At 41.4% G+C, this 25,462-nt stretch overlaps 1 protein-coding gene across 4 annotated transcripts in view; it reads left to right on the top strand.

Annotated features, from left to right (window-relative positions):
- The window catches only part of rgl1 (ral guanine nucleotide dissociation stimulator-like 1), a 267,685-nt gene that overhangs the window by 142,039 nt on the left and 100,184 nt on the right, over nucleotides 1–25,462 (top strand). The window contains exon 1 of one of the 4 annotated variants that reach the window (XM_073063601.1): nucleotides 14,243–14,754. The exons of 2 other annotated variants lie outside the window; for them this stretch is intronic. In XM_073063601.1, coding sequence (XP_072919702.1) covers nucleotides 14,548–14,754 — 207 coding nt within the window. In that variant the 5' untranslated portion in view covers nucleotides 14,243–14,547. One more of the 4 variants, XM_073063605.1, reaches the window with a different exon arrangement.

The following is a 25,462-nucleotide window of genomic DNA, read 5'->3' as shown; positions in this document are numbered from 1 at the left end:
AACCTACAGCAGCAAAATTGGGATAAACTCAGATTTCACACTTGGAAACTTGACCATTTTTGTTTACAAAGAAAATACCAGTTAATTCTTGTGAATGAGCTGATTTTGAGGGTCAGTCCATGTGAACATGATACTTGAATGATAATGTGTTCTACAATGGTCTTCCCTACAGTAGAGTGCTACCAATTGTGACAGGCTGACCCCTGAGGGAGAAAGTTTCTATTTTATGTCTTAAGTACAAATTTTAGACTGATAATTTGAGTATTAAAGATTCAAAAGGTTTGAAATACATTTACTATTGAAGTATGTATACAGAATGCAACTCTGAGATTCGTCCTCCAGCAGGCAGCCACAAAACAAAAACACTGTGGAACCATTCGAGAAAACAGCAAACAACTAACGTGCAAAAAAAAAACAAATTGCGCAAATGGCTAAAAGCAAGCTGACAGCATCAAACGTCAAACCAAGAATCCAGTAGTAGTCTGTTTAATTCAGTTCAGCTTCGTGCTGCTAGCACACTGCAGGCAGTATCTTTGACACGCTTCATTTTTTGGAGATACATCTTTAAATCACTTGAGCAAAAGTAGAAGTGTTTGGTTTATTTGGCCTTCCAAGACACAATGGCACTATTTAATGAACAGCAGGAATGTGTATAGTAGTTACCGTTGAGAGTTTGTATGGTTGTCATCACATCGCTCTATTAGTGAAGCTCCAAAACAGGCAACAAATTCCAGAGTACTCTGTTCACAACATCATTTAGCATTTGTCAAACTCTCATGTTAATGCTTCCTATGTCTCTAGGGTGGATGCTCATGCTTCTCAACAGGTGAATTTAATTTCAATTGCAAAATGTCTTTCTATTTTTTTATAGGTATGCCTTCAGTTTATGTTGCATTTAAAAATTGAGCTTGATGTTCAATTTATCCTTATTTCTGTCCATATCCCTTTTACACCATCTCCCAGATACAACTAAACACTGGATCATGAACAGCCAAATGTGTGCCAACTGATCTAGGCATCAACCCTTCCTGATAGTTACATCTGTAGATCAAAATCTTTCAAATAGGTGTCTGCTGCTCTGGAAAACTTGTAATGATTCATTCTGTGCAAAAACATAAACCGATCCTCAGGCCATCTATGTAATTATATACACATCACACGTTTTCTTCTGTTTCACCTTGAACGATTCCTTTCTCGAGCCATTTTATCCATGTTGATATCACTTTTTTCTAGTAAAGGCCCTTACAGGAATATTTAATGAAACTTCCTGCTCAGGAATCTTTACTAAACCTATTTAGATCAATTAAGCCTTCCAGCACCCATGCACAGGATCCAAACTGTCTAACTTTATGAATCAAATTTAATTGGCTTTTACTTTTGACTCCAGAAGCTGTCAGCATCTTTTGGTTTTGAATTTGCAGAGAATGGCATACTTGGAAGCCTTGGATAAAAGGCTTACATTTAAATACTGAATTTTACTTTTCCTTTTCAGGATGCACTTAAGTATGTTGCATAAAATGAAATATCTTGAAGTATAGTTGTTGTAACGTAAGAACCTCAGCAACTAATGTATGCAATCTCACACTAGTCTTTCCCTCTCAAGCACTGCAGTAATGACTGAATTCCATTAGTGTTGTTGAGAGTTAAGTATTGGCATTTCCTCTGCAGGGAAATATAGCCTGTGTCACAGGGACAGAAAGCTATGGTTGTCATTACATTTCTCTAAGGTGTCCTTGAGCGTGGTATTATCCAACAATGCAAAATTGCCTTAGTGTTTCACTAGTATAGGCTAGAGATTGTTTCATTACTTCCAATCTAATTAATGGGTTAGGGTACAAATGCCCATTTCCAGTTGAGGTTGAGCAACATTTGTGTCAGTGGCATCCTTAGTCATGCTAATGCATTTGAGATCCAAAATTGGTCGTTAAAAATCCAAAATTGAAATAGTAATAGCTGAATGTTTGCTAGGTGGATTATGTTAGAACATAATGTTTGGTTTGAGTAAATATGTGTCAATGCAGGAGGAATGTTGAGCCTCTGGGAAAAGATAAAGACAGTTTCTCATTTCCCATACATGGGTTGAGCATTAATAATTAAAACTTGTGAAGGTTGTTAAGAAATAAATTAGGCAGCCTTTTCTGCCATTCAGTAAGATCATTTCTGAATCTTGTAATTCAAGACAATTTTTAAAAAATATCTTTGAAACTGTTTATCTCAGTCCTGACTATACTCACATCTGAATGTCCATAGAATTCAAGGTTTGCAGAATATTTGCATCCGTCTAAAACAGGTTTGCAACCTTTCTTTAGCTATGGACCTCTACCATTAACGGAGGGGCCTGTGGACCTCCAGTGAAGATCCCCTGGTCTAAAAGTCCAACGCCCTGGATTCTTAAAACCTTGGCCTCCACTAATTGTCAAATATCAGTATAGATATTGATGTCTTGTTGGGTTTCTCCATTCTGCTCAACTCCAATGAACATGATCCAATCTTTGTTGAATGTTTGCTGACCATTTCCCTCATCCTATGTTTCAAGAACAGTATACACATGCAGCGACATTTTGGAGAATATCAAATAGAATTCAGTTATAGAGAACCATAGTGTTACAGGTACAGAGTTGTTCAAACTGATCGAGATGCCCATCAAAGTGGCCCACATCCCTGTAAATGTTTGCCATCCATGTACCCAGTCTCTTTTGAAAGATATTGAAAATGTGGCACATTTTGATAGCATTTTTCTTAATGTTAATAGCCGATGCTTGGGTGAAGTTGTCCTTTTATTCAAAATTAAATCATACGCCTTTGGGAAAACAGATTAACATATTGGGTCATTTGGCAAGCTCTCAGACATGACTAACTGGCCTCACCTATGCTGCAAAATTCCAATTCCAAAATTGTCGTATGGTGAATTATTTAAAAGTGTGACTAATATTAATGTTGCAGCTATTATGAACAGTATGTTTCTACAGAACCACAATGCAGAGACCTTGCTTACCAAATGGAGTCCAGGACAGTTTTTAACCAAGGCCTTTTTAATTCTATGAACAATTTACAACAATAAGCATTAGTCAAAAAAACCTGCAGTCATTTTGCCTCAGGGCGAGTCATAGTTTAGAAGTACATTGTAATATTTGTCTTGCTGTGATTGCCTGATTAAGTAAATATAGGTTTAAATGAAAACAACACACACAAAATGCTGGTGGAACACAGCAGGCCAGGCAGCATCTATAAGGAGAAGCACTGTCGATGTTTCGAGCCGAGACCCTTCGTCAGGACTAACTGAAAGGAAAGATAGAGATTTGAAAGTAGTGGGGGGAGGGGGAAATGCGAAATGATAGGAGAAGACTGGAGGAGGTGGGATGAAGCTAAGAGCTGGAAAGGTGATTGGCGAAAGTGATACAGAGCTGGAGAAGGGAAAGGATCATGGGACGGGAGGCCTCGGGAGAAAGAAGGTGGGGAGGGGGAAGCACCAGAGGGAGATGGAGAACAGGCAAACAACTAAATATGTCAGGGATGGGGTAAGAAGGGGAGGAGGGGCATTAACGGAAGTTAGAGAAGTCAATGTTCATGCCATCAGGTTGGAGGCTACCCAGCCAGTAAATAAGGTGTTGTTCCTCCAACCTGAGTTTGGATTCATTTTGAAAGTAAAGGAGGTCATGGATAGACATATCAGAATGGGAATGGGACGTGGAATTAAAATGTGTGGCCACTGGGAGATCCTGCTTTTTCTGGCAGACCGAGTGTAGGTGTTCAGCGAAATGGTCTCCCAGTCTGCGTCAGGTCTCACCAATATATAAAAGGCCACACTGGGAGCACCGGATGCAGTATACCACACCAGCTGACTCACAGGTGAAGTGTCGCCTCACCTGGAAGGACTGTCTGGGGCCCTGAATGGTGGTGAGGGAGGAAGTGTAAGGGCAGGTGTAGCACTTGTTCTGCTTACAAGGAAATGTGCCAGGAGGGAGATCGGTGGGAAGGGATGGAGGGGACGAGTGGACAAGGGAGTCACGTAGGGAGCGATCCCTGCGGAAAGCAGAAAGGGGGGGGGGGGAGGGAAAGATGTGCTTGGTAGTGGGATCCCGCTGGAGGTGGCGGAAGTTATGGAGAATTATACATTGGACCTGGAAGCTGGTGGGGTGGTAGGTGAGGACAAGGAGAACTCTATCCCGAGTGGGGTGGCAGGTGGATGGGGTGCGGGCAGATGTGCGGGAAATGGGAGAGATGCGTTTGAGAGCAGAGTTGATGGTGGAAGAAGGGAAGCCCCTTTGTTTAAAGAAGGAAGACATCTCCTTTGTCCTGGAATGAAAAGCCTCATCCTGAGAGCAGATGCGGCGGAGACGTAGGAATTGTGAGAAGGAGATAGCATTTTTGCAAGAGACAGGGTGGGAAGAGGAATAGTCCAGGTAGCTGTGAGAGTCTGTAGGCTTATAGTATATATTAGTAGATAAGCCGTCTCCAGAGATGGAGACAGAAAGATCAAGAAAGGGGAGGGAGGTGTTGGAAATGGACCAGGTAAATTTGAGGGCAGGGTGAAAGTTGGAGGCAAAGTTAATGAAGTCAACGAGCTCAGCATGCGTGCAGGAGGCAGCGCCAATGCAGTTGTTGATGTAGTGAAGGAAAAGAGGGGGACGGATACCAGTATAGACTTGGAACATGGACTGTTCAAGTTTAAATTAGCTTGTTTTTTTAAATTTATTTATTAATTTTTTTGAAAATTACAAAGAATAAATGTGATGATAAAATAGTAAGAAAGAGAAAAATAATATTAATCCTCCCCCTCCCCTTAACCCTCCCCCCCTTAACCCTTTGGAGGATCCCCACATGCTCCATGGAGCTTGTTTTTGAACAGTGCCCCCTCCTCCTCAGAAAGGATATTTGTCAACCAAGTGCACACTTGAAAATTCTGCATTTAAATTAATATTTGACATTAAAGTTTCCAGGAACTTTGGCAACTGTTGTGTTTTCTTTTCTGTGGCATTTACATGCAGCAGTGATCCCTTCGTGTATAATGTCAAACTGATAACTTTGAATAATTGAAAATAAAAATAAGTCTCTGGTTTGACTTTCTGATCAAACAACTGCTAAATAATGATGGAATTTGCAATTTTTGGTTTTGAAAAGTGACCCTGACTTTTCAGAGTAAGTTGTTTAAGCCTTTCTAGGAACATAATATAAATAATTTGGCATGAATGGCCACCCACACCTCTTGCTAGTTTTTGTGTATTGAAGTATATTTCTGAAGCATGTGACCAATGGTTAAATGTTGCTAACTACGTCAATTAGCTAAATGGCTTGACTTTTAAAGTGGCTTTTAATGTTGCAGTACCATAATGAGAAGAAAGACAAGTTAAATAAGTTGTGATTAGTGGTGAATAGGATTGAAAGAATATAGAAAACAGTTACCCTCGGTTAAGGAAAATGGATAAAAGTGAAAATATGTAGGATTGAGGATGGAGGGAACAGAACTTTTGGGTAGTTCTTCGAAAGTCTTACTTTGTTTTGACATGAATTCCTGAAGGTTTCACTTTGGGTAAGCAATAATTATTGGAACTTGTGAAAGACATTTGTGAAACTGAAGCAGTTTTCTTTGCACAGTATATTTTAACACAAATATTCTCAAATCATGAACTGCAAAGGCTAGAGAAAAAGTGGTCTTCCTGTTATGGCTGCAAGATTCACAATGTGGAATTGTCCAATGTTGTCACATCCTTGCGTTTCTTGTGGCTTTAGTTCTGTACTGTGAAACTTGCCCACTTCAAATAACAAAATACCATTTCAATTGTCCCATACGAGCCACATTGTTATCCCTTCCACTGTTGAATCCTGAGCCAATGCCTTGCCAAATTAATTAGCCAAGTTCTGATGAGGTGATGCGAGCAGGCAAAATATTAGCTATCATCTTGGTGAGTGGCAGAATAAGCTTACAGTTTACTCCCAACCCCGAGTTGCTGTAACCAGAGTAGCATTTAAAATTAAATTGTATTTTCTAAAATTAACTTTAAAAAAACTGCCTTCTCTAAATACAGACATGAGGAAATCTGCAGATGCTGGAAGTTCAAGCAACACACACAAAATGCTGGTGGAACGCAGCAGGCCAGGCGGCTTCTATAGGGAAAAGCACAGTCGATGTTTCGGGCCGAGACCTTTCGTCAGGACTGATGACGAAGGGTCTCGGCCCGAAACGTCGACTGTGCTTCTTCCTAGAGATGCTGCCTGACCTGCTGCGTTCCACCAGCATTTTGTGTGTGTTTTTCTAAATACAGTTTGCTCAATAAAGCAAGCCCACCCAATGTAAGGGAAAACTAGCTTCTAAATAGAAATTGAAATGGCCACAGTGAAACACTTTTTACATATAAATATTTGATCTAATAACGTGAACAAAAATTTTGGCGAGCTTGCTGTTATTAAATGACCAAAAAATTCTATCAACATCTCTTGGGCTCTAAAAATAAATATCAAATTAAGTAACTAGTTAGAAACTGAAATTGCTGGGAGGATAAGATTTTTTTTAAAGTGTAGCTATTAAGTCCCTCAATCTATGACCTTGTTTTACTGTCAACATTACTCATGTTATCATTATCAACAAATTACAATACACCACCTGCATGATACTGCAAATTAAAGCCAGTACACTTGTTGGATTTGGCAAGGGTCAGGCTAATAGATCATTCAAATGCACTCCTTAATGGGCTTGCATTCATCTCCTTTGTCTGTTCTTGGGCATTGGTAGAGTGCTCCTAGAGTGGTGACTCCTAGTTTTATTCTGCTTTGAATTAATATCTGGGGTAAATTTCAACTTTTTCCCTGTGGCCTTACATAAAGTTGAACTTTAATTTGATTCAGACTCTTTTTAAAAGTTTTCATACTGGTGGTATGTACTTTTGTGTCAAAGGGAGATGATGAAGTGCTGAATCAGGGATTTCCATATGCCAAGTCATTCTAAGTGGTGGTGTTCTGACACCTGTTTCCTGGGGAAGAGCAGCAGCAAATTAATCATATGACTTGTCTCCAAGTGAGAGTCCAGTTTTGGTTGGTTAATTGGTTGGCATGGAGTTTGATGGATATTCACTCTTAATGTCAGCGTTTCCATCTGGAACATGCGACTCAGCAGAATGCTTGCATCAATCACAACATTGCTAGTAGGCTGTGGGTTTGATTCCCAATCTGGAGAATGATTACATAATTTAGGCTAGTAGTACTGAAAGTTGGTTGTGTGCACCATAAAGCATCCATCTTTCCTGTGTTAACATATCTTCAACTGTTCATTTTTGCACAATGTTTCTAGTTCAAGCATCAATTCCACGTCGATACACTTATGCAGATGTGTAGATGATGTAAAATATTCCATGAATCTTGTTTAGAGAAGGGGGATATTATTCCATGGTGAAAAACCAAATACTTGAACCTAGTGTGCTTTTTCTCACTATAACATATTTGATCACAACACACACAGAATGCTGGAGGAACTCAGCAGATCAGGCAGCATCTGTGGAAATGAATAGATAGTCAATGTTTTGGGCCAAGATGCTTCTTCAGGACTGAGAAGGAAGGGGGAAGGTGGCAGAATAAAAAGGCAGGGGGAGGGGAAGGAGGCTAGCTGGAAGATTGCAGGTAAAGCCAAGTGGGTGGGGAAAAGTCAAGGGCTTGGAGAAGAAGGAATCTGATGGGAGAGGAGAGTGAACCAAGGGAGAAAGGGAAGGAGGAATGGACTTAGGGGGAAGTGATAGGCAGGTGAGATGAGGTAAAATGTCAGAGTGAGGAATGGGGGGGGGGGGGAGATATTTGTTTACCAGAAGGAGAATTCAATATTCATACCATCAGATTGGAGGCCACCCAGACAGAATTTTTAGGTGTCACTGCTCCACCCTGAGGGTGACCTCATCTTGGCACAAGGGGAGGACATGGATCAACACGCCAGAATGGGAATTAGAATATTTGGCCACTTGGAAGCCCCACTTGTGATGGTTGGTGCGGATGTGCTCATTGAAGCGATCTTCCAATTCATGATATTTCTCACAAATGTAGAGGAGGCCGCATTGGGAGCACTGGGCACAATAGATTATCTGGTCATCAATACATTGTTTCTCTGCCTTGGGATTATTAACTCTGTGCTGACTATAAAGTATCTTTTTTTCCCCATAATTGAATGCATTCATTCAATTGATTCTCCCTAAATTCCCACAACCCTTACCCCATCTAAGTTTCCACCTGCATTAAGCACTGAGGTAACTTGGTGTGGCCAATCACTGCAGCAGCCTGCATGTTTTTGGATGTGGTTAGAAACTGGACTTCCTGGAGGAAGCCCACACTGTCACAGGGTGAAAGGGAAAATTCCATACAAACTGTTCCTAGGACCAGGATTGAACTAAAGTAGCATCTTCTCCCAGCTGTGGCACTGTGAACCTCTCGGGAATGAAATGCGTTTGGTCGAGTTGTATACTGTTCTCTAGAGAAGAGTATACTTTTGAGAAAATGTTCACTAGATTTTGTTTCACCTGGAATGGCAGGTTTGCACATAAGGAACAATTAATCAGACTTGACCTGCCCTCAAGTTTTAGAAAAAATAGGGATCTCTTTGAAAGGTGAAGACTGTCCAATACATTCACAACAGATGTGGAGCTGAAACATACCCTGCCTGGAGTGTAGAATAAGGGCCACTCTCTCAGTAGGGGTCAAACACTTAGGACAAATGAAATCATTTACCTAGAGGATGCTGAACCTTTTGGAATTCCTGGCCCAAGAGGGTGATGCAATCTCAAGTATATTCAGAGCTGTACATTTTGAGTATTAAAAATACTGAGTTTAATGTAAGGAAGTTATGCTGAGGTTAAATGGTGGTGCTCTTATTGAATGGTGTGGCAGACATGATTACATGGCTTCATGTTTCTATTTCCTTGAGCGTATGGGGAGAAAGTGTGATTGATGAAGCCAGACTAAATATTGTGATTTTTTTCCCCCCTCTCTCCTTTGGTCTTCTTTCACTCTTATTGTCGTTGAAGTATGTTGTCTTGCAGATCATATGAAATCTTGTATTTCACTTAAGGCTAAACTGGAAAAGCTGAGGTGGTTATCTTGCACCAAAGAAGGTTGAAGGGCAAATTGATAGAGCTGTATGAAAGCACAGCAGATTCCAATAGAGAAGTTGTTTTATGGTTGCAGGATTGGTCTGGTGAAGATTTACAACTTTGGGCTAAAGATAAGGGTATGTGAAGAAAAGGCTTTCTTCTTGAGTTGGGTAACTATGATCAAAAGGTTACTCCATGAAAGGTAAATGAAATGGTTTGGGCTTTCACAGGTGAATAGAATACTCACTTGAGAGTTTCAAGGGTGATGGGCAGTTGAAATGGCTGAATTGCTGTTAGGACCTGGCATAGATTCTGAGCTGAGTGAGCTACTTCTGTAATATGTGCAGTTCTCCATAAATTCAGTGACTCTAGGATGGTGGTTTAAAGCTAAAATTCATCTGTTAAACAATTAGGAATGCAACTAATGATAAACTGGTGGAGAGCTGCAAGTGCCTATCACCTATAGTTGTATAGTTTCAACAACAGGGAAGCTAAAGATTCATGATTGCCTGTACACAAGTGTAAAGGAGGACAGAATAATTGTTACTCCAGATCTGATGCAATACAAATAAAAACAAAATATAAAGAACAAAATAATAAAAATAATAAACACTAACTATAAATGCAGAAGAAAGCTTATTTGTACGGTTTGATTATAAGTCCATAGAGTGACACTAGGCTGTACACAAGTTGACTGACAGAAAGTAATAAAGTAGGCACAAAGTACACTGCAGATACTGTGGTCAAATCAACACGTACAAACAAGCTGGATGAACTCAGCAGGTCGGGCAGCATCTGTTGAAAGGAGCGGTCAACGTTTCGGGCCGAGACCCTTCACCAGGACTGAAGGAGGAGGGGGCAGGGGCCCCGTAAAGAAGTTGGGGGGAGGGGTAAGGTGCAGGTGAAAAACCAATCAGAGGAAAGATCAAGGGGTGGGGGAGGGGAAGCAGGGAGGGGATAGGCCGGAGAGGTGAAGAAGGAATGTAAGGGGAAAGCACTATGGGTAGTAGAAGAAGGCAGAATCATTAGAGAGATGATAGGCAGCTAGAAGAGGAAGCAGACTGAAAGTGTAATTGTGAAATTACAAAGTGAAATTCCCTCCCTCTCCCTTCCCCTATCACACTTTCACTTTGCCTCCTCTTCTAGCTGCCTATCACCTCTCTCATGATTCTGCCTTCTACTATTACCCATTGTGTTTTCCCCTTACATTCCTTCTTCACCTCTCCGGCCTATCCCCTCCCTGCTTCCCCTCCCTCACCCCTTGATCTTTCCTCTGATTGGTTTTTCACCTGCACATTCCCCTCCCCCCACTTCTTTATAGGGCCCCTGCCCCCTCCTCCTTCAGTCCTGACGAAGGGTCTCGGCCCGAAACGTTGACTGCTCATTTCAACAGTTGCTGCCCGACCTGCTGAGTTCATCCAGCTTGTTTGTACATAGTAATAAAGTAGGGGTCATTGGGGGTGTGGAGGGAACTTTAAGGATGTAAAATGTTTGCAGAACTTGGCTCATCCAGTTGGAATTCTTCCCAGATGTAATGTCTTAAATTTTTGGGCGAATGTGTATTCTCCCAGTGGAAATTTAATTGGTTACAGTATTATCGAGTTGCTTGGTTGCAGATGATTTTATTTATTGAATAATGCTAATTGTTCGTAATAGCCACAAGCTACTTAAAATACATTTAATTATTCACAGTTATAATGGACTTATTTCTGTTCAGTGATACCATAAAATATGGTGAATGGAGGAGTGAGATGGCATCAAATTTTCTTTTTTACCAATATAGTTTCCTGTAGACCATAAGTAATTGGAGCAGAATTAGACCATCCTGCCTGTCGACTCTGCTCCAACATGTCATTACAGCTGATCCATTTTCCCTCTCAATTCCATTCTCCTGCTTTCTCCCCATGACACTTCATGTCTTGACTAATCGAGAACCTATCAACCTCTCCTTAAATATACCCAATAACTTGTCCTCCACTGCTGCCTGTGGCAGTGAATTCCACAGGTTCACCACCAACTGGCTAAAGAAATTACTCTGTTCTAAATGGATGTCCCTTTATTCAGAGGCTGTGCCCTCAGATCGTAGAATTCTCCCACTATAGGAAATATTCTCTCCATCTGAGCCTTTCAACATTCAACAGGTGTCAATAAGATCCCCCTTCATTCTTCTAAATTCCAGCGAGTACAAGCCCAGAGTCACCAAACACTCCCCATACAATAACCCTTTCATTCCTGGAATCGTTTGCATAAACCTCCTCTGAACCCTCTCCAATTTCAGCACATCCTATACTCCAAGTGAGGCCTCTCCAGTATCTTATACTCAGCACTTAATCCTTGTTTTTATATTCCTGTCCTTGTGAAATAAATGGTAGCATTGCATTTACCTTCCTCACCACTGACTCGACCTGCAAGTCAACCTTTAGGGAGCCCTGTATGAAGTCCCTCTACACCTCGGATATTTTAATTTTCTGCCTGTTTAGAAAATAGGCTCTGCTTTAGTTCCTTCTACCAAAGTGCATGACCATGCACGTCCTGACACTGTATTCTATCTACCACTTCTTTGCCCATTCTCGTAATCTGTCTAAGCCCTTCTGCAGCTTCCCTACTTCTTCAACACTACCTGCCCCTCTACCTGTCTTTGTATCACTTGCAAACTTGGCCACAGAGCAATCAATTTCATCATCCAAGTCATTGACATATAATGTAAAAAGAAGCAGTCCACATACATACCCCTGTGTAACACTACTAGTCACCAGCAGCCAACCAGAAAAGGCTCCCTTTATTTCTATTCTTTGCCAATGAGCCAATCCTCTATCTATGCTAGTATCTTTCTTGCGATATCCCTTATCTTGTTAAGCAGTCTCATGTGCAACAACTTGTCAAAGGCCTTCTGAAAATCCAAACACATAATATCCACAGATTCTCCTTTGTCTATTCTACTTGTTATTTTCTCAAAGAATTCCAACAGATTTGTCTATTATTTCCTTCCCTCAGCCTGCTTCCGTTTTTTTGAAGTGGAGTGACATCTGCAATTTTCTAGTCCTCTGGAACCATACAAATATCTAGTGATTCTTAAAAGATCACCACTAATGCCTCCACAATCTTTTCAGCTACCTCTTTCCGAACCCTTGGTGTTCTTTTTCCGTCCATCCCGTCCAGATGACTTATCTATCTTTAGGCCTTCAGCCTCCCAAGCACCTTATCCCAAGTAATAGCAATAGCACTCGCATCTGCCCCCGACACTCTCGAACTTCTGGCACACTGCTAGTGTCTTTCAAAGTGAAGATGGATGCAAAATACTTACTTAGTTCATCCATCATTTTTTGTCCCCATTATTACCTCTTCAGTGCCATTTTCCAGTGGCCCGATATCTACCCTCACCTTATACTCTTTATATTAGCTGAAAAAGCTTTTGGTATCCTCTTTTATTGGCTAGTTTTTTTCATATTTCATCACTTCTCTCCTGATGGCTTTTTTCTTGTCTTGTGTTGGTTTCAAAAACTTCCCCATCCCCTACCTTCCCACTATTTTTTGCTCTATTATATGCCCTCTCTTTAACTTTGTTGTTTTGACATGTCAGCCATGGTTGTTTAAAGCCAAAACATTCTCCCAATAAGCTTTAAACCTCTTTCCCTCCCAACAAATAAACCTTGTTTTCTCAGCCAAAGCCTATATAAAAGAACATAGAGTATCTTCACTTTGTAGAATTGGGAATAACTTCTAGTGGTTAGGCTGTCCTTGCAATCCCCACTCCAGTCAAATTTTGGTGATAGTGGCCCACCATAGCAGCTGGAGAATTTAATTTGGGTCAATGAAATAAACCTGGAAAGAAAGCAACAGCATCTGAAATATTGAGTATGACAATTAGAATTAGATTAATTATTGTTTATAGCTGTAGTACGGTGCAAAAAAAACCAAACTATTGGAAATTACAAAATACTACAAAAAAAGTGTCCACAGATCATTTGGTATTCAGATGATGGGGAAGAAGCTGTTCCTGAATCATTGAATGTGAGTGTTCAGGCACATATACCTGGTAGTAATGAGAAGAAGGCAAATCCCGATGTTGCGAGTCCTTGCTGATGGATGTTGCCTTGGGAATCGGCTCTCCAAGATGTCTCCTGGTGGGGTGGGTTGCGCCGGTGATGGAAATAACTATATAACCCTTTGCAGCCTCTCATGACGCTGTACCCGAGGCTTCATTCCAGGCTGTGAAGCAAGCAATCAGAATGCTCTCCACTGGATAACAAAATATGCAAGTCTTTGATGAACTAAATCTTAAATTTCTAAAGTAGAACTACTGGCCTGCCTTCATGAATGCATCAGTGTGTTAGGTCCAAGCTAGATCTTTTGAGACATTGACACCCAGAAATTTGAAGCTGTGACACTGACCTCTCAGTGAGTACTGATGTGTTTTCTCTTGATTTCCCCTTCCTGAAGTCCACAATCAATGTCTTCGTCTTGCTGATACTGAAAGTAAGGTGGTTGTTGTGATACCACTCAACCAGCCAATTTATTTCACTCCTGTACGCCTCCTTGATGGCAGCGATAATGGTGCCATCTTCAGATTTAATTGATATCAGTGGAGCTGTGCGTAGCCCCACAGTCGTAGCTACACATAACGTCCGTGAGGTATGATTGATCGTCATCAAGGAGATAGATGTTAGTACCAATCTGTACTGACTCGGTTCTAGCGACAATGAGAACTTCTTGGGTTTTAGGGAAATCTAGCTCTTTCCGGGAAAGAAAATCTGCCATTCTGCTTTGGTATCAAAAGAAATCCTTATCCAAAAACGAAACTAACTTTAAGTGTCGCTACCTCTATCAATGAAACATTATGGTGAATCACTTGCAACAAATAAATCAGTACTGTTCAGATTTGATGCCCCAGTATCTCATCGGCAATTGTTTAAAACGGGAGGCCACCGAGCCTTGCAAATGATTTTTTTTGTTTAGATAAAGGATGCTGGTTTGTCAAGAATATTGTATGGGGCTAGAGGTGGCGACGAAATGTTGCATTGCTAGGCAACTTTGGATCCCACTTCCCATTCTTGCAAAAATCCACCCCAGGTTTTTCCGCCTTGGTGAGGTTTGTTTTAATAAACGCCAAGACACGCACGCAAGGCGCTCATTTGAATGGGGCAATGACATCACCGCTAGTAGATGAAAAAGTTTTTCCCACCTCCTTTCGAAGAAGGGAGCTGAGCGTGAAGTAAACCAGGCAGCGGGGCTGAGCAGCCCGAGCCTCGGCAATAGAGGCGGCGGCGGCTGTCAGTCACCCGTCAGTCGACTCCCGGGCGGCAGCTGTCAATCTGTCAAGCAGCCGTGCTGCCAGGCAACTGCAACACCCCGGCGTCGAGGGATACCTCCGCACCCACTCCATCCATCACACACTCCACTGTAGCACCATGTTTCTGTAGCTGTTGTTTTGCTCCCTCTCCCTCAAAAGATAGGTGTTTATTTTTTTGGGAAGCCGTCTCCAATGATTTCCCCGTTACCTGTGGAATTGCTGCCAGCCGCCGCCGCCACCTCCACCTGGACCCCTGATGCGGGCGCTCAGGGTATGTTCGACCGAAAGCGTTCAGCGGTGCGCAACATTCAGCAGAGCCTGGTGCTGGAGCTCCTCGGCGAACCGAACGTGGCCCTGCAGAACTATCAAGCCAGGTCCCCGGAGGAAAGCAGCTCGCTGGTACGTGTGGCGTGTTCGAGGGAGAGCGGGGCATGATTCATTGTGTTGAGGTACTGATGAGTGCACTGAAGCAACGTTCAGTGGGTGTTTTCCCCCCTCTCTCTTCACGATTGTTTATTGCAAGTCACGAAAGTCAGTATTCCGTGAAATTTCGAGAGTCTTAAATTGGCATTTCAATTGTTTTTTTAATTTTATAAGGGGCCTGGGGTAGTGTCAAGGCGTTGGTGTCTCTATAATAATGTGGCTACATTTATCCATAACCTAGAGTGTGTTTTTGCCTCTCTTTAGAGATTTTTATTGTAATAAATGATACGGAAATTAGGGCTCATTCGGGTGGTTATTAAATGGGCAAACTCTGCCTGTTAATTAACCTTTGCTTTTAGGGCACGGAGCAATCGGTGCTGATATTATTATATTGTTTTTCCGAGTGGGATGCTCGCTTTATCAAAATGAAAGGACCAAACAGTCCGTATTTGCTTTTGAAAAGGTCTTGTAGATACTTAAAGCAGGACTTTTGTCAGTTCTGCGTTGCAACAACCGAGGGGGCTATTGTACTGACTTGTATCTTTACTGTAGCGCTTTGGGATAATAAACTCGGTAATGATTTTAGTTGGGGATTGTCCGCACAGCAAAGTCTTCATAAACTTGGCCATTTCTCGGATGTTAGGAAGAGCAAGTGTTTCCGCTTGCGGCAACATGCGGCGTGGTATAAAACGCTAACTAGTCACATGCTTTGAATGTTAACATTGTCTGCGGTGCGGTTAGCATTCTGGGGTGAATGGAGAGTCTCCGCAGCTTCACAGGACGAAACCAAACGTGCTGCTGGCCGGTAATCGGCTGAATTTCGAACTGAACGTAGTAACGAAATAAAGAACTGCAGTAGTTGAGGTCCCGATACCAGATTCCTTCAAGTTCTTGGTTTGCAGAGAGCTGGTTGAGAGACAAAGAAAAAAATTCTGGGAAATAACCTCCTTGCCTGGGATTTGAAGGGGAGCCGCAGTATTTGCAATGTCAACAGTGCGGTGCTAGCCTGTTTTCCTCGATCTTCATCCTTGCACTCTGAATGTCAATCAGAAAACTACCCCAATCATTAGATTGGTAAAGCCCATACTTTATGCCACTTCATTCGAGTGTTATCAACAATTTTATTGGCGAAGTGTAGATCAGCTGTTGGAACGGTTTGGGGTTCCATCTTTGATTAAAAACATGCTGTTTATAATTAAACTGTATTCTAGGGCTATATATTTTCCTGTCCTTTGAGGGAACTGGGTGGAATTCCAGAACAAATTTAAGGCTGTTGTGCTACTTGGGAGTGTGTTGAGGTTAGGGAATTGGTGAGAAAGTGATGGGAGAAGAGGAACTAACTCCTGCATTGTTTTTCAGCTATTGTGGAAGCTCAGTGAAGCCAGTCTAAATCTCTTTGTGTTCACAGTGGCTGCTTTATGTTGGGGTAACAATAGCCAAATGAAGAGACACTCCAGGTAACCCATTTCACAGTGGGGTCGTTACATTCACTGTGGGACAAAACTGAGAAATGAGATTGAGCTTGGAGCTATGGACCATGTGGAAGTTGCTCCATCAATCCTACTAACCTTTCATGAAAGATAGGCTGTGTGTTTCATAAATGGGTTGAACACTGGTGCAAAATGTGAGTTTAGAAGATCAACACATCAGAGGAGCATAACATTTGCTTCATTTTCTATGTTAATGCAACATGAATTTGAAATTCAGCTCCCTATATTAGATATTAGTGTCTCTAGCCTGTTTAACCTAGTGTGAATATTGTTGATTTCTCTTGTCTATTTAGGCTGGTCTGTTAGTACTAATCCGTTTTGAATGATGTTTTGCAACTTGTGGGCCGATTAGGATAGCATGATGGACAAATGGAACCATAGTAAAGGTTATGCCATTTATACACTGCTGAAATTTGTGATTTCTTGATTACCCGTGGGAACTCCTAGGCTTCATTAGTGTTGATATGAAATTTTCCTTTTTTTCCCTTGACTGTGACAATGATTTGAAGGATTTTTTAAATGTCCTTAGGGCACTATTGAGGAATGTGCTATCTTTGTCCAAATGGTGGCATCCTAGTATCATTATTTCTGAGTGAGGGTTTCTCTGCACCCTTGTACGCTTTCATTCTTTAACCCTAACAATTGCAAGAAACAAACATGTTATTGATTATTTCAATGACTCTTGAAACAGAACTGTGTGTGTGTTTTTCTCCCCCATGATGGTCACCACTTGTGTCTATAGCATGCAAACTGTAGTGTAGAGATCTCAATATGCTGACTGTGGTAAGGTCCACAAGGCAATAAGTAAGAAGGTTATCTTCAATATGAAAATGGATATAATTATTATATACAGTTTACATATTTAGATACTATTGGGAGTTCAACTCATAAGTTTTGGGTAACAAACTTACACGGGGAGATGTAGGAAGTTCAATTGGGTCCAGTCAGCAGAACATTAATTTGCATTCAATTGATGTCCGGGCTGAGTTACTGAAAAAAATTTCACTGGATGTCTCTTCTGCTGTTGCCTTGGCTTGCTTCCATTTCAACCATTTTTTGCTCCATTTGAGAGCTTGGCCAGGATATCATTGAAACACTTTGAAACTATCATTATCGTACACAATTAGAGTAACACTTTGAAGAGTTTTTGAGGCAAGACTGTAGTTCATATACCACTTGGATGTAAACAACCTAGGTCAGGAGTTCCCAACCTAGAGTCAGTTGACTCCTTAGTTAATGATAAGGGTCCATGGCATAAAACAGGTTAGAAACCCTTCATCTATGTTAGCACTCTAGTATCTTAGTGTATAACAAGATACTACCTCTAGATATCTCATATACATTCAGTCTTCATATACAGACTTTTGGATGTGAAACCAAGATATTTTCCTTGCACGCAGTTCCATGGAACTTGAAGAAATCTTCATTTGCAACCAATAACTAAAACACAACTCTCATTGTTTATGGGAGCTTGCTGTGCTTGAGTTGGCAGCTGCATTTGCAAGGACAACTTCAAAAGCAATTAATTTACTCAGTACAATTTTTCACACTTGTCTTAAAGGATGCCAACTATATGTGTGTTTGACTTTCTAAAAGTAAAGCAATTGATGTTGAAAAATTCAATTTTAATTAATTAATCAAAAAAGTCAAGTAACAATAATTTTACTTTGCACTGAAAGATACGTTTAACTGTGCAGTACATAGAGATAGCTTTGGTTATCACATTCATTTAAAAACACCTTTTCCTATTTTAGCTGATTCTTGTAACATTTTGGTCATTGATTTTTGCTAATTTTCCTGCCCTGGTGAGTTTATGAGGTCATTGTCAATTGCATCCACCAACTGCTGCTATCTTATCCAAGGATATGGAAAAGAGCAAAGGAATTTGTTTGCTTCCTTAACTTTGCAACTAGGCTAAAGGTTGTATACTCGTGTGCCTTTTGTGGCGACTGAACATTTTAGCTGTGGAGAGTTATTGTCTTCTGGTGTTGTGTTTTTTAATTTGCTGCTGTGAACATTAAAGGCTCCAAAAGTCCAACTGTGCCCTAATGGCTTTTCTAAATAGCAAAAATTAACGTTGCCTTCTCCACCTCTAAAGTCTTCTGTGACTCCCAGTCTCCTAAGTATTGCCTAGCTAGTTCGGTATCTCAATTCCAGAGAAAGTCCTGCTTTTGCAAGCTGTTTTTATAGAACAGTCGCTTTTTGTTGGAGCGGCTGTGGGTGAGAAAAGAAGGATGCATTGGTAAATGCACAAGAGATTCAGGAGATGGTTACCTTGAATTGAGGGCTTTAGCTGACAGGAGTGATTGAATCAGCTAGGTTTGTCATAACAGAATGGTTTGGGAGGTGGAATGGTGACCTTTTGAGATGAGAAAAAAATTGAGGGGCATAGATAATCACCGTATTTTTCCAGAAAGTCATGGAGTCTAAAGCCGGAGGGTGTAGGTTTAAGGTGAAAGGTGAGAAGAGTTCTGAGGGCCATGCTTTCCCACATTGGGAAGTGAGTATATGCAATGAGCTGCCTGATGTTACAGGCAAAATTATTTCTAACTATTAACATTTGAGCAGGTACTTGGATAGGAAGGGTGCTGAGGTATATGGGCCTCACGATGAGCATTGATGGACATTTTGGTCATCATGGACATGTTAGGCCATGCATTACATTTCTGTGCTGCTGACCTGACCACAGCTACTGCTGACAACTTCAGTTACTTAGTTTTATTTTTAATCTAAAAGAAATAGTTCCCTGTTCCTAAGCATGATGAGAAATGGATGATTCATCCAAGCTGTTTTTCATCTTCTTTGAAATGCCTTCTCACTTTTGTTTTGCTTAGTTAGGATTTATCCTCAACAAAGATCCAAGCATTTTGTGCATGCAGAAGGTTGCTGGTAAGTTAAATGTGACTCTATAGAGGTAAGAGCTGAAGTACGTAAAATATACAACAAAGAAAGTTGAACAATACAGCACAAGAACAAGCTCTTCGGCACAGCCTCTCCAATTAAGTTAGTAATCAAATGGCCATCTAAACTAATCCCCTCTGCCTTCATAAGGTCCATATCCTTCCATTTGCCTCACAATCACGTGCCTATCCAGAACACCTCCATTCCAGCGGCCCAATTAGCGGCAGGAGCAGGCCACAGTGACACAGTTTCTCGCAGGTCGGTGACGCTTGTTTAAAAGTTCAGAAGGGACAAGCATGGCGGCCATTGTTGGGAGTAGAACAGTGGTGAGAGTAGGAGTGTCAGGTTTTGGCTCAAAGGAGGTCAGCAATGATTGAAAGAGGTGTGTCTTTGGGTAAGCTTCTGTTGAGGTTCCCTTTTTTCTCTCTCGCTGTACCTAATGTAGTAAATGGCTGTTGTGTGTTCTTCATGTTGGATGTTGAGTCCTGGGAGACCCAGACTCTCCCAGGGAACTACATCTGTGTGGTAAATCCAGCTGCAGCTCCTTGAAGACAGTGTTAGGGATCTGGAACAGCAGCTGGATGACCTTTGGCTGGTATGGGAGAGTGAAGAGATCATCGATCAGAGTTACAGGAAAGTAGTCACCCTGGAGGAGGAGGGTAGCTGCATGACCATCAGGAGAAATTGATATGTGAATAGGCAGATAGCACAGTGGCCATTCCTCTCAATAATAAGTATACTGCTTTGTATACTGTAGTCAGGGATGACCTCCCAGGAGAATGCCATGGAGACTGGATGCTGGCACTGAGCATGGGTCCATGATGCAGAAGGGAAAGAGGGGGAAGAGTGGAGCGGTAGTCAGGGGAACAGACAGATGTCTTGGTACATATCGGTACCAATGACATAGAAAGGAAAAGCAAAGAGATCCCGAAAAGAGAATTTACAGAGCTGAGAAACAGGACCTCTGGGGTAGTAATTTATGGATTGCTACCCATGCCATGTGCCAGTGAGTGTAGAAATAGGGTAATTTGACAGATCAGTGCATGGTTGGGAAGCTGGTGCAGGGGGCAGGGCTTCAGGTTCTTGGATAATTGGACCTCTTCTGGGGGAGATATGAGCTGTTCAAAAGTGATGGGTTGCACTATTCTCACAGGCCAGTTTGTTAGAGCCGTTGGTGGGGGGGGGGGGGGTTTAAACTAATTTGACTGGGCTATGGGAACCGGAGTGAAGGGTCTCAGGATAGGACAGATGGTAAAAAAGTGAAGATAGCGTGCAATCAGACTGTCAGAAAGGGCAGGCAATGATAGGGCAAAATTGCAGCCAGCAAGGTGAGTATCAATGCATTACAGATGTAGAATCAAAAAGGGTAGCAAATACAGTACTCAGTGTTATAACTTAGTGGCTGGAATATAAGAAATTAGGTGGATGATCTTGTTTCACTTTTACAGATTGTCGGGTATGATGTTGTGGCCATCACTGAATTGTGGCTGAAGGGTGGTTATAGTTGGGAGCAGAATGTCCAAGGTTACACATTGTATCGGAGGGATAGGAAGATAGAGGGGATGTCATGGCTCTGCTGGTAATGGCATCAAATCAATAGAAAGATGTGACATAGAATCAGAAGATACTGAATTCTTTGTGGGTTGAGTTAAGAAACTGCAAAGGTAAAATGGCACTGATGTAGTTATATACAGGCCTCCCAACAGCAGCTAGGATTTGGACCACAGGTTAAAATGGGAAATGGAAAAAGCGCGTCAAAAGGACAATGTCATGATAGTCATGGGAGATTTCAACATACACGTCGATTGGGAAAATCAGGTTGGTAATAGATCTTGAGAGTGAACTTGTTGAATGCCTATGAGATGGCTTGTTGAGCAGTTTGTCATTGAACTTACTAGGGGATCAGCTATACTGGATTGGGTGTTATATAACAAACTGGAGGTGATCAGGGAGATTAAGGTACAAGAACCCTTAGGAGGCAGGGATCATAATGTGATTGAGTACAATTTGAAATTTGATCGGGAGAAAGTAAAGTCTGATGTAGCAATGTTTCAGTGGAGTAAAGGAAATTATAGTGAGGGGGGGAGTTGGCCAAAGTAAATTGGAAGGAGATGTTGACAGGGATAACAAGACAGCAGCAATGGTGTGAGTTTCTGGGAAACAAAATGAGGAAGGTACAGGGTAGATGTATTCCAAAGACTAAGAAATATTCAATGGCAAAATAGTACAACATGGCTGATAAGGGAAGTCAAAGCTAATGTAAAAGCAAAAGAGAGGGCATACAACAAAGCAAAAATTAGTAGGAAGATACTGGATTGGGAAACTTTTAAAAACCTACAGAGAGCAATTAAAAGAGTCATTAGGAGGGAAAAGATGAAATATGAAAGCAAACTAAGAAGAACTATCGAAGTGGATAGTGAAAGCTTTTTCAAGAATGTATAATATGAAAGAGAAATGAGAGTGGATATAGGACTGCCAGAAAATGAGGCCAGAGAAATAATAACGAGGGACAAGGAGATGGCAGATGAACTAAATGAGTATTTTGCATCAGTCTACACTGTGGAAGACTCTAGCACTGTGCCAGGTGTTGAAGGGTATGAAGGAAGAGAAGAGAGTACAGTTACTATTACAAGGGAGAAGGTGCTCAAAAAGCTGGAAGACCTAAGGGTACATAAGTCACCTGGGCCAGATGAACTACATCCTAGGGTTCTGAAAAAGGTAGCAGTAGAGATTGTGGAGGCATTAGAAATTATCCTTCAAAAATCATTAGACTCTGGCATGGTGCTAGAGAACTGGAAAATTGCAAATGTTACTCCACTCTTCAAGAAAGGAGGAAAGCAGCAGAAAGGAAATTATAGACCTTTTAACCTGACTTCATGGGTTGGGAAAATGTTGAGTTAGTTATCAAGAATGAGGTTATTGGAGTCAATTGTTGTAATGGAGTACTTGGTGACACAGGACGAGTTAGGACAAAGTCAAAGTGGTTTTCTTAAGGGAAAATCTTGCCTGACAGACCTGTTGAAATTCTTTGAGGAGATTGCATGTAGGATAGATTAAAGAGCTGCAGTGGATGTTGTATATTTGGACTTCCAGAAGGCCTTTGACAAGGTGCCACACATGAGCCTGCATACCAAGTTAAGAGCCTATCATATTACAGGAAAGTTACTGGCATGGTTAGAATATTGGCTGATCGGTAGGAGGCAGCGAGTGGGAATAAAAAGATCCTTTTCTGGTTGGCTGCCAGTGACTAGTGGTGTTCTGCAGGGGCTGGTGTTGGGACCACTTCTTTTTATGTTGTTTATCAATGATTTAGATGATAGAATAGATTACTTTATTGCCAAGTTTGCAGATGATATGAAAATTGGTGGAGGGGCAGGTAGTGTTGAGGAAACAGGTAGGCTGCAGAAGAACAGACAGATTAGGAGAATGGGCAAGAAAATGGCAAATGAAATACAATGTTGGAAAGCAGAGCTTTTACAGATATGTTAAGAGCAAAAGGATAGCAAGGACAAAATTGGTCCTCTGGTGGATCAGAGGGGTAATCTATGCTGGACCTGAAAGAGATGGAGGAGATCTTTAATGGATTTTTTTCATCTGTATTTACCCGAGAGATGGACACAGTCTATAGATGTGAGGCAATGCACAAGTGAGGTCATAGACCCTATACAGATTATAGCAGAAGTGTTTATTGACTTGAGGTGGATAAATACCTAGTCAGTTGTTTAAGAAAGACTCTTAAGAATATGCCTGGAAATTATAGGCCAGTGAGCCTGACACCAGTAGTTGGAAAGTTATTGGAAGTTATTCTAAGGGATCACATTTATCAGTATTTGGATAGACAGGGACTGATTAAGGGTAGTCAATCTGACTTTGTGCATGATGACCAGTCTTAGAGTTTTAAGAGGAAGTTACCGGGAAAGTTGATGAGGGCAAGGCAGAGGATGTTGTCTACATGGAATTTAGCAAGCCTTTTGGCAAATTCCCTCATAGGAGGTTGGTAAAGACGGTTCAGTCACTTGGCATTAAGATAAGGTAGCAAATTGAATTAAGTATTGGCTTCATGGGAGAAGCCACAGAGTGGCTGAAGACAATAGCCTCTCTGACTGGAGACCATTGATGAGTGGTGTGCTACAGGGATCAGTCCATTCTTTTTGTCATCTATATCAATGACCTGGATGATAATGTGACAACTGGATCAGCAGATGTGAGGAAGACACCAAGATTGGCTGTGTAGTGGACAGAGAAGAATACTATCAGGGCTTGCAGCAGGATCTGGATAAACTCATAAAATGTACTGAGAAATGGTAGATGGAATTTAATTTAGACAAGTGTGAGGTGTTGCACTTTGGGAGGACCAATCAGGGTACTGTAGGGCTTAAACAATGAGAAGTAGGGCACAGAGGAGTGTGGTAAAACAAAGGGATTTGGGAATGCAGATCCATAAATAATTGAAAATTGCATCACAGGTAGATATGGTTGTAAAGAAATCTTTTGGCATATTGACCTTCATAAATCAATGTATTGAGTACAGGAGTTGGGATGTTATGTTGAAATTGTGTAAGATGTTGGTGAGTCCTGATTTGGAGTATTGTGTCCAGTTTTGGTCATGTACCTACAGGAAAGAGTGCAGAGAAAATTTACAAGGATGTAGCCAGTTCTTGAAAACCTGAGTTATAGAGGAAGGTTGAATAGGGTTAGGACTTCTATTCCCTAGAATGTAGAATATTGAGGGGAGAGTTGATAGAGAGATGCAGGGTGTAAATAGGTAAATACAAGCAGGCTTTTTCCACTGAGGTTGGGCGAGCCTACAACTAGAGTCATGGGTTAGGGGTGAAAGGTGAAAAGTTTAAGGGGGACATGAAGGGAAACTTCAGTCAGAGGGTAGTGTGCATAGGGAATGAGCTGCTGGCACAAATAGTGGATGTAGGGTTGATTTCAACAATTAAAAGAAATTTGGATAGGGTACGTGGATAAGAGGGGTATGGAGGGCTGTGGTCTGGGTGCAGGTTGATGGGACTAGCAAATTAATGGTTTGGCACAGATTAATTAGATGGGCCAAAGTGCCTGCTTCTGTGCTGTAATGTTCTATGACTCCACCCCAGACAAGGCATTCCAGGCATCCGTCACTCTTTAGTTTAAAAAAAATACCCTGCACATCTCTGAAATTATCCCTTCTCACCTTAAATACATACCTTCCGGTTTTAGACAGTTCAACCCTGAAAAAGATACCCTGTCTACTCTATTTATGCCTCTCATAATCTTATAAACCTCTATTAGATCTTCCCTCAGCCTCCACTACCCCAGAGAACACAACACAAGTTTGTCCAGTATCTCATAATATCACATGCCATCTAATCCAGGCAGCATCCTGGTAGACCTCTTCTGCATCCTCTCCAAAGCCTGGACATGCTTCCTATAATTGGGTGACTAGCACAGTATGCAATACTCCAGATGCAGCCCAACTGGAATTTTATAAAGTTGCAACATAACTTCCTGACTTTTGAACTCAATGCCTCAACAAACAAAGGCAAGCATGCCGTATGCCTTAGCCACCCTATTAAGCCACTTCAAGGAGCTATGAACTTGGGCTGCAAGATCCCTCTGCTCATCAAGTTAAAGATCTTGCCCTTAGCACTTTACATTTGTCCTACCAAGATGCAACACTTCACATTTGACTGGGTTATGATCTATCTGCTATTTCTTAGCCCATACCCGCTGTATCCATCACCAGTCTTCTGTGCTATTCACTATGTTACCAATCTTCGTATCATCTGAAATCTTACTAACCCACCCATCTATATTTCCATCAAGGTAATTTATATACATCACAAACAGCAGAGGTGCCATTACAGATCCTTGTGAAACACCACTAACCATAGTCCTCCAGCTTGAATAAGTCGCTTCGACCACTACCCTCTGTCTTCTATGGCCAAGCCAGTTCTGAATCCAAACAGCTAGTTCACCATTGATCCCATGCATCTTAATTTTTTAGATGACCCTTATCAAATACCTTATTAAAATCTGTAATTCTACTTTCATAAAACGACTTGTCGGCATAAAACTCAATAAAATGTAGTAAAGTATGATCTGCCCTGCACAAAGCCATACTGGCTCACCTTAGGCCATGGTTTTCCAAATGCACACAAATTCTATCCCTAAGGATTCTCTCCAGTAACTTCCCTACTACTGACATGAGTCTCATCAGTCTATAGTTTCCAGGATTATTTCTAGTTCCTTTCTTGAATAATGGAACAATATTAGCAGATTAATGACTCTCTCAAGAACCTGGGATA

The sequence above is a fragment of the Hemitrygon akajei genome, chromosome 12 (genome assembly GCF_048418815.1).
Source record: "Hemitrygon akajei chromosome 12, sHemAka1.3, whole genome shotgun sequence".
NCBI lineage: Eukaryota > Metazoa > Chordata > Chondrichthyes > Myliobatiformes > Dasyatidae > Hemitrygon > Hemitrygon akajei.
Note: the sequence above shows the minus strand (reverse complement) of the source record. Positions and strands in the feature narration are given on the sequence as shown.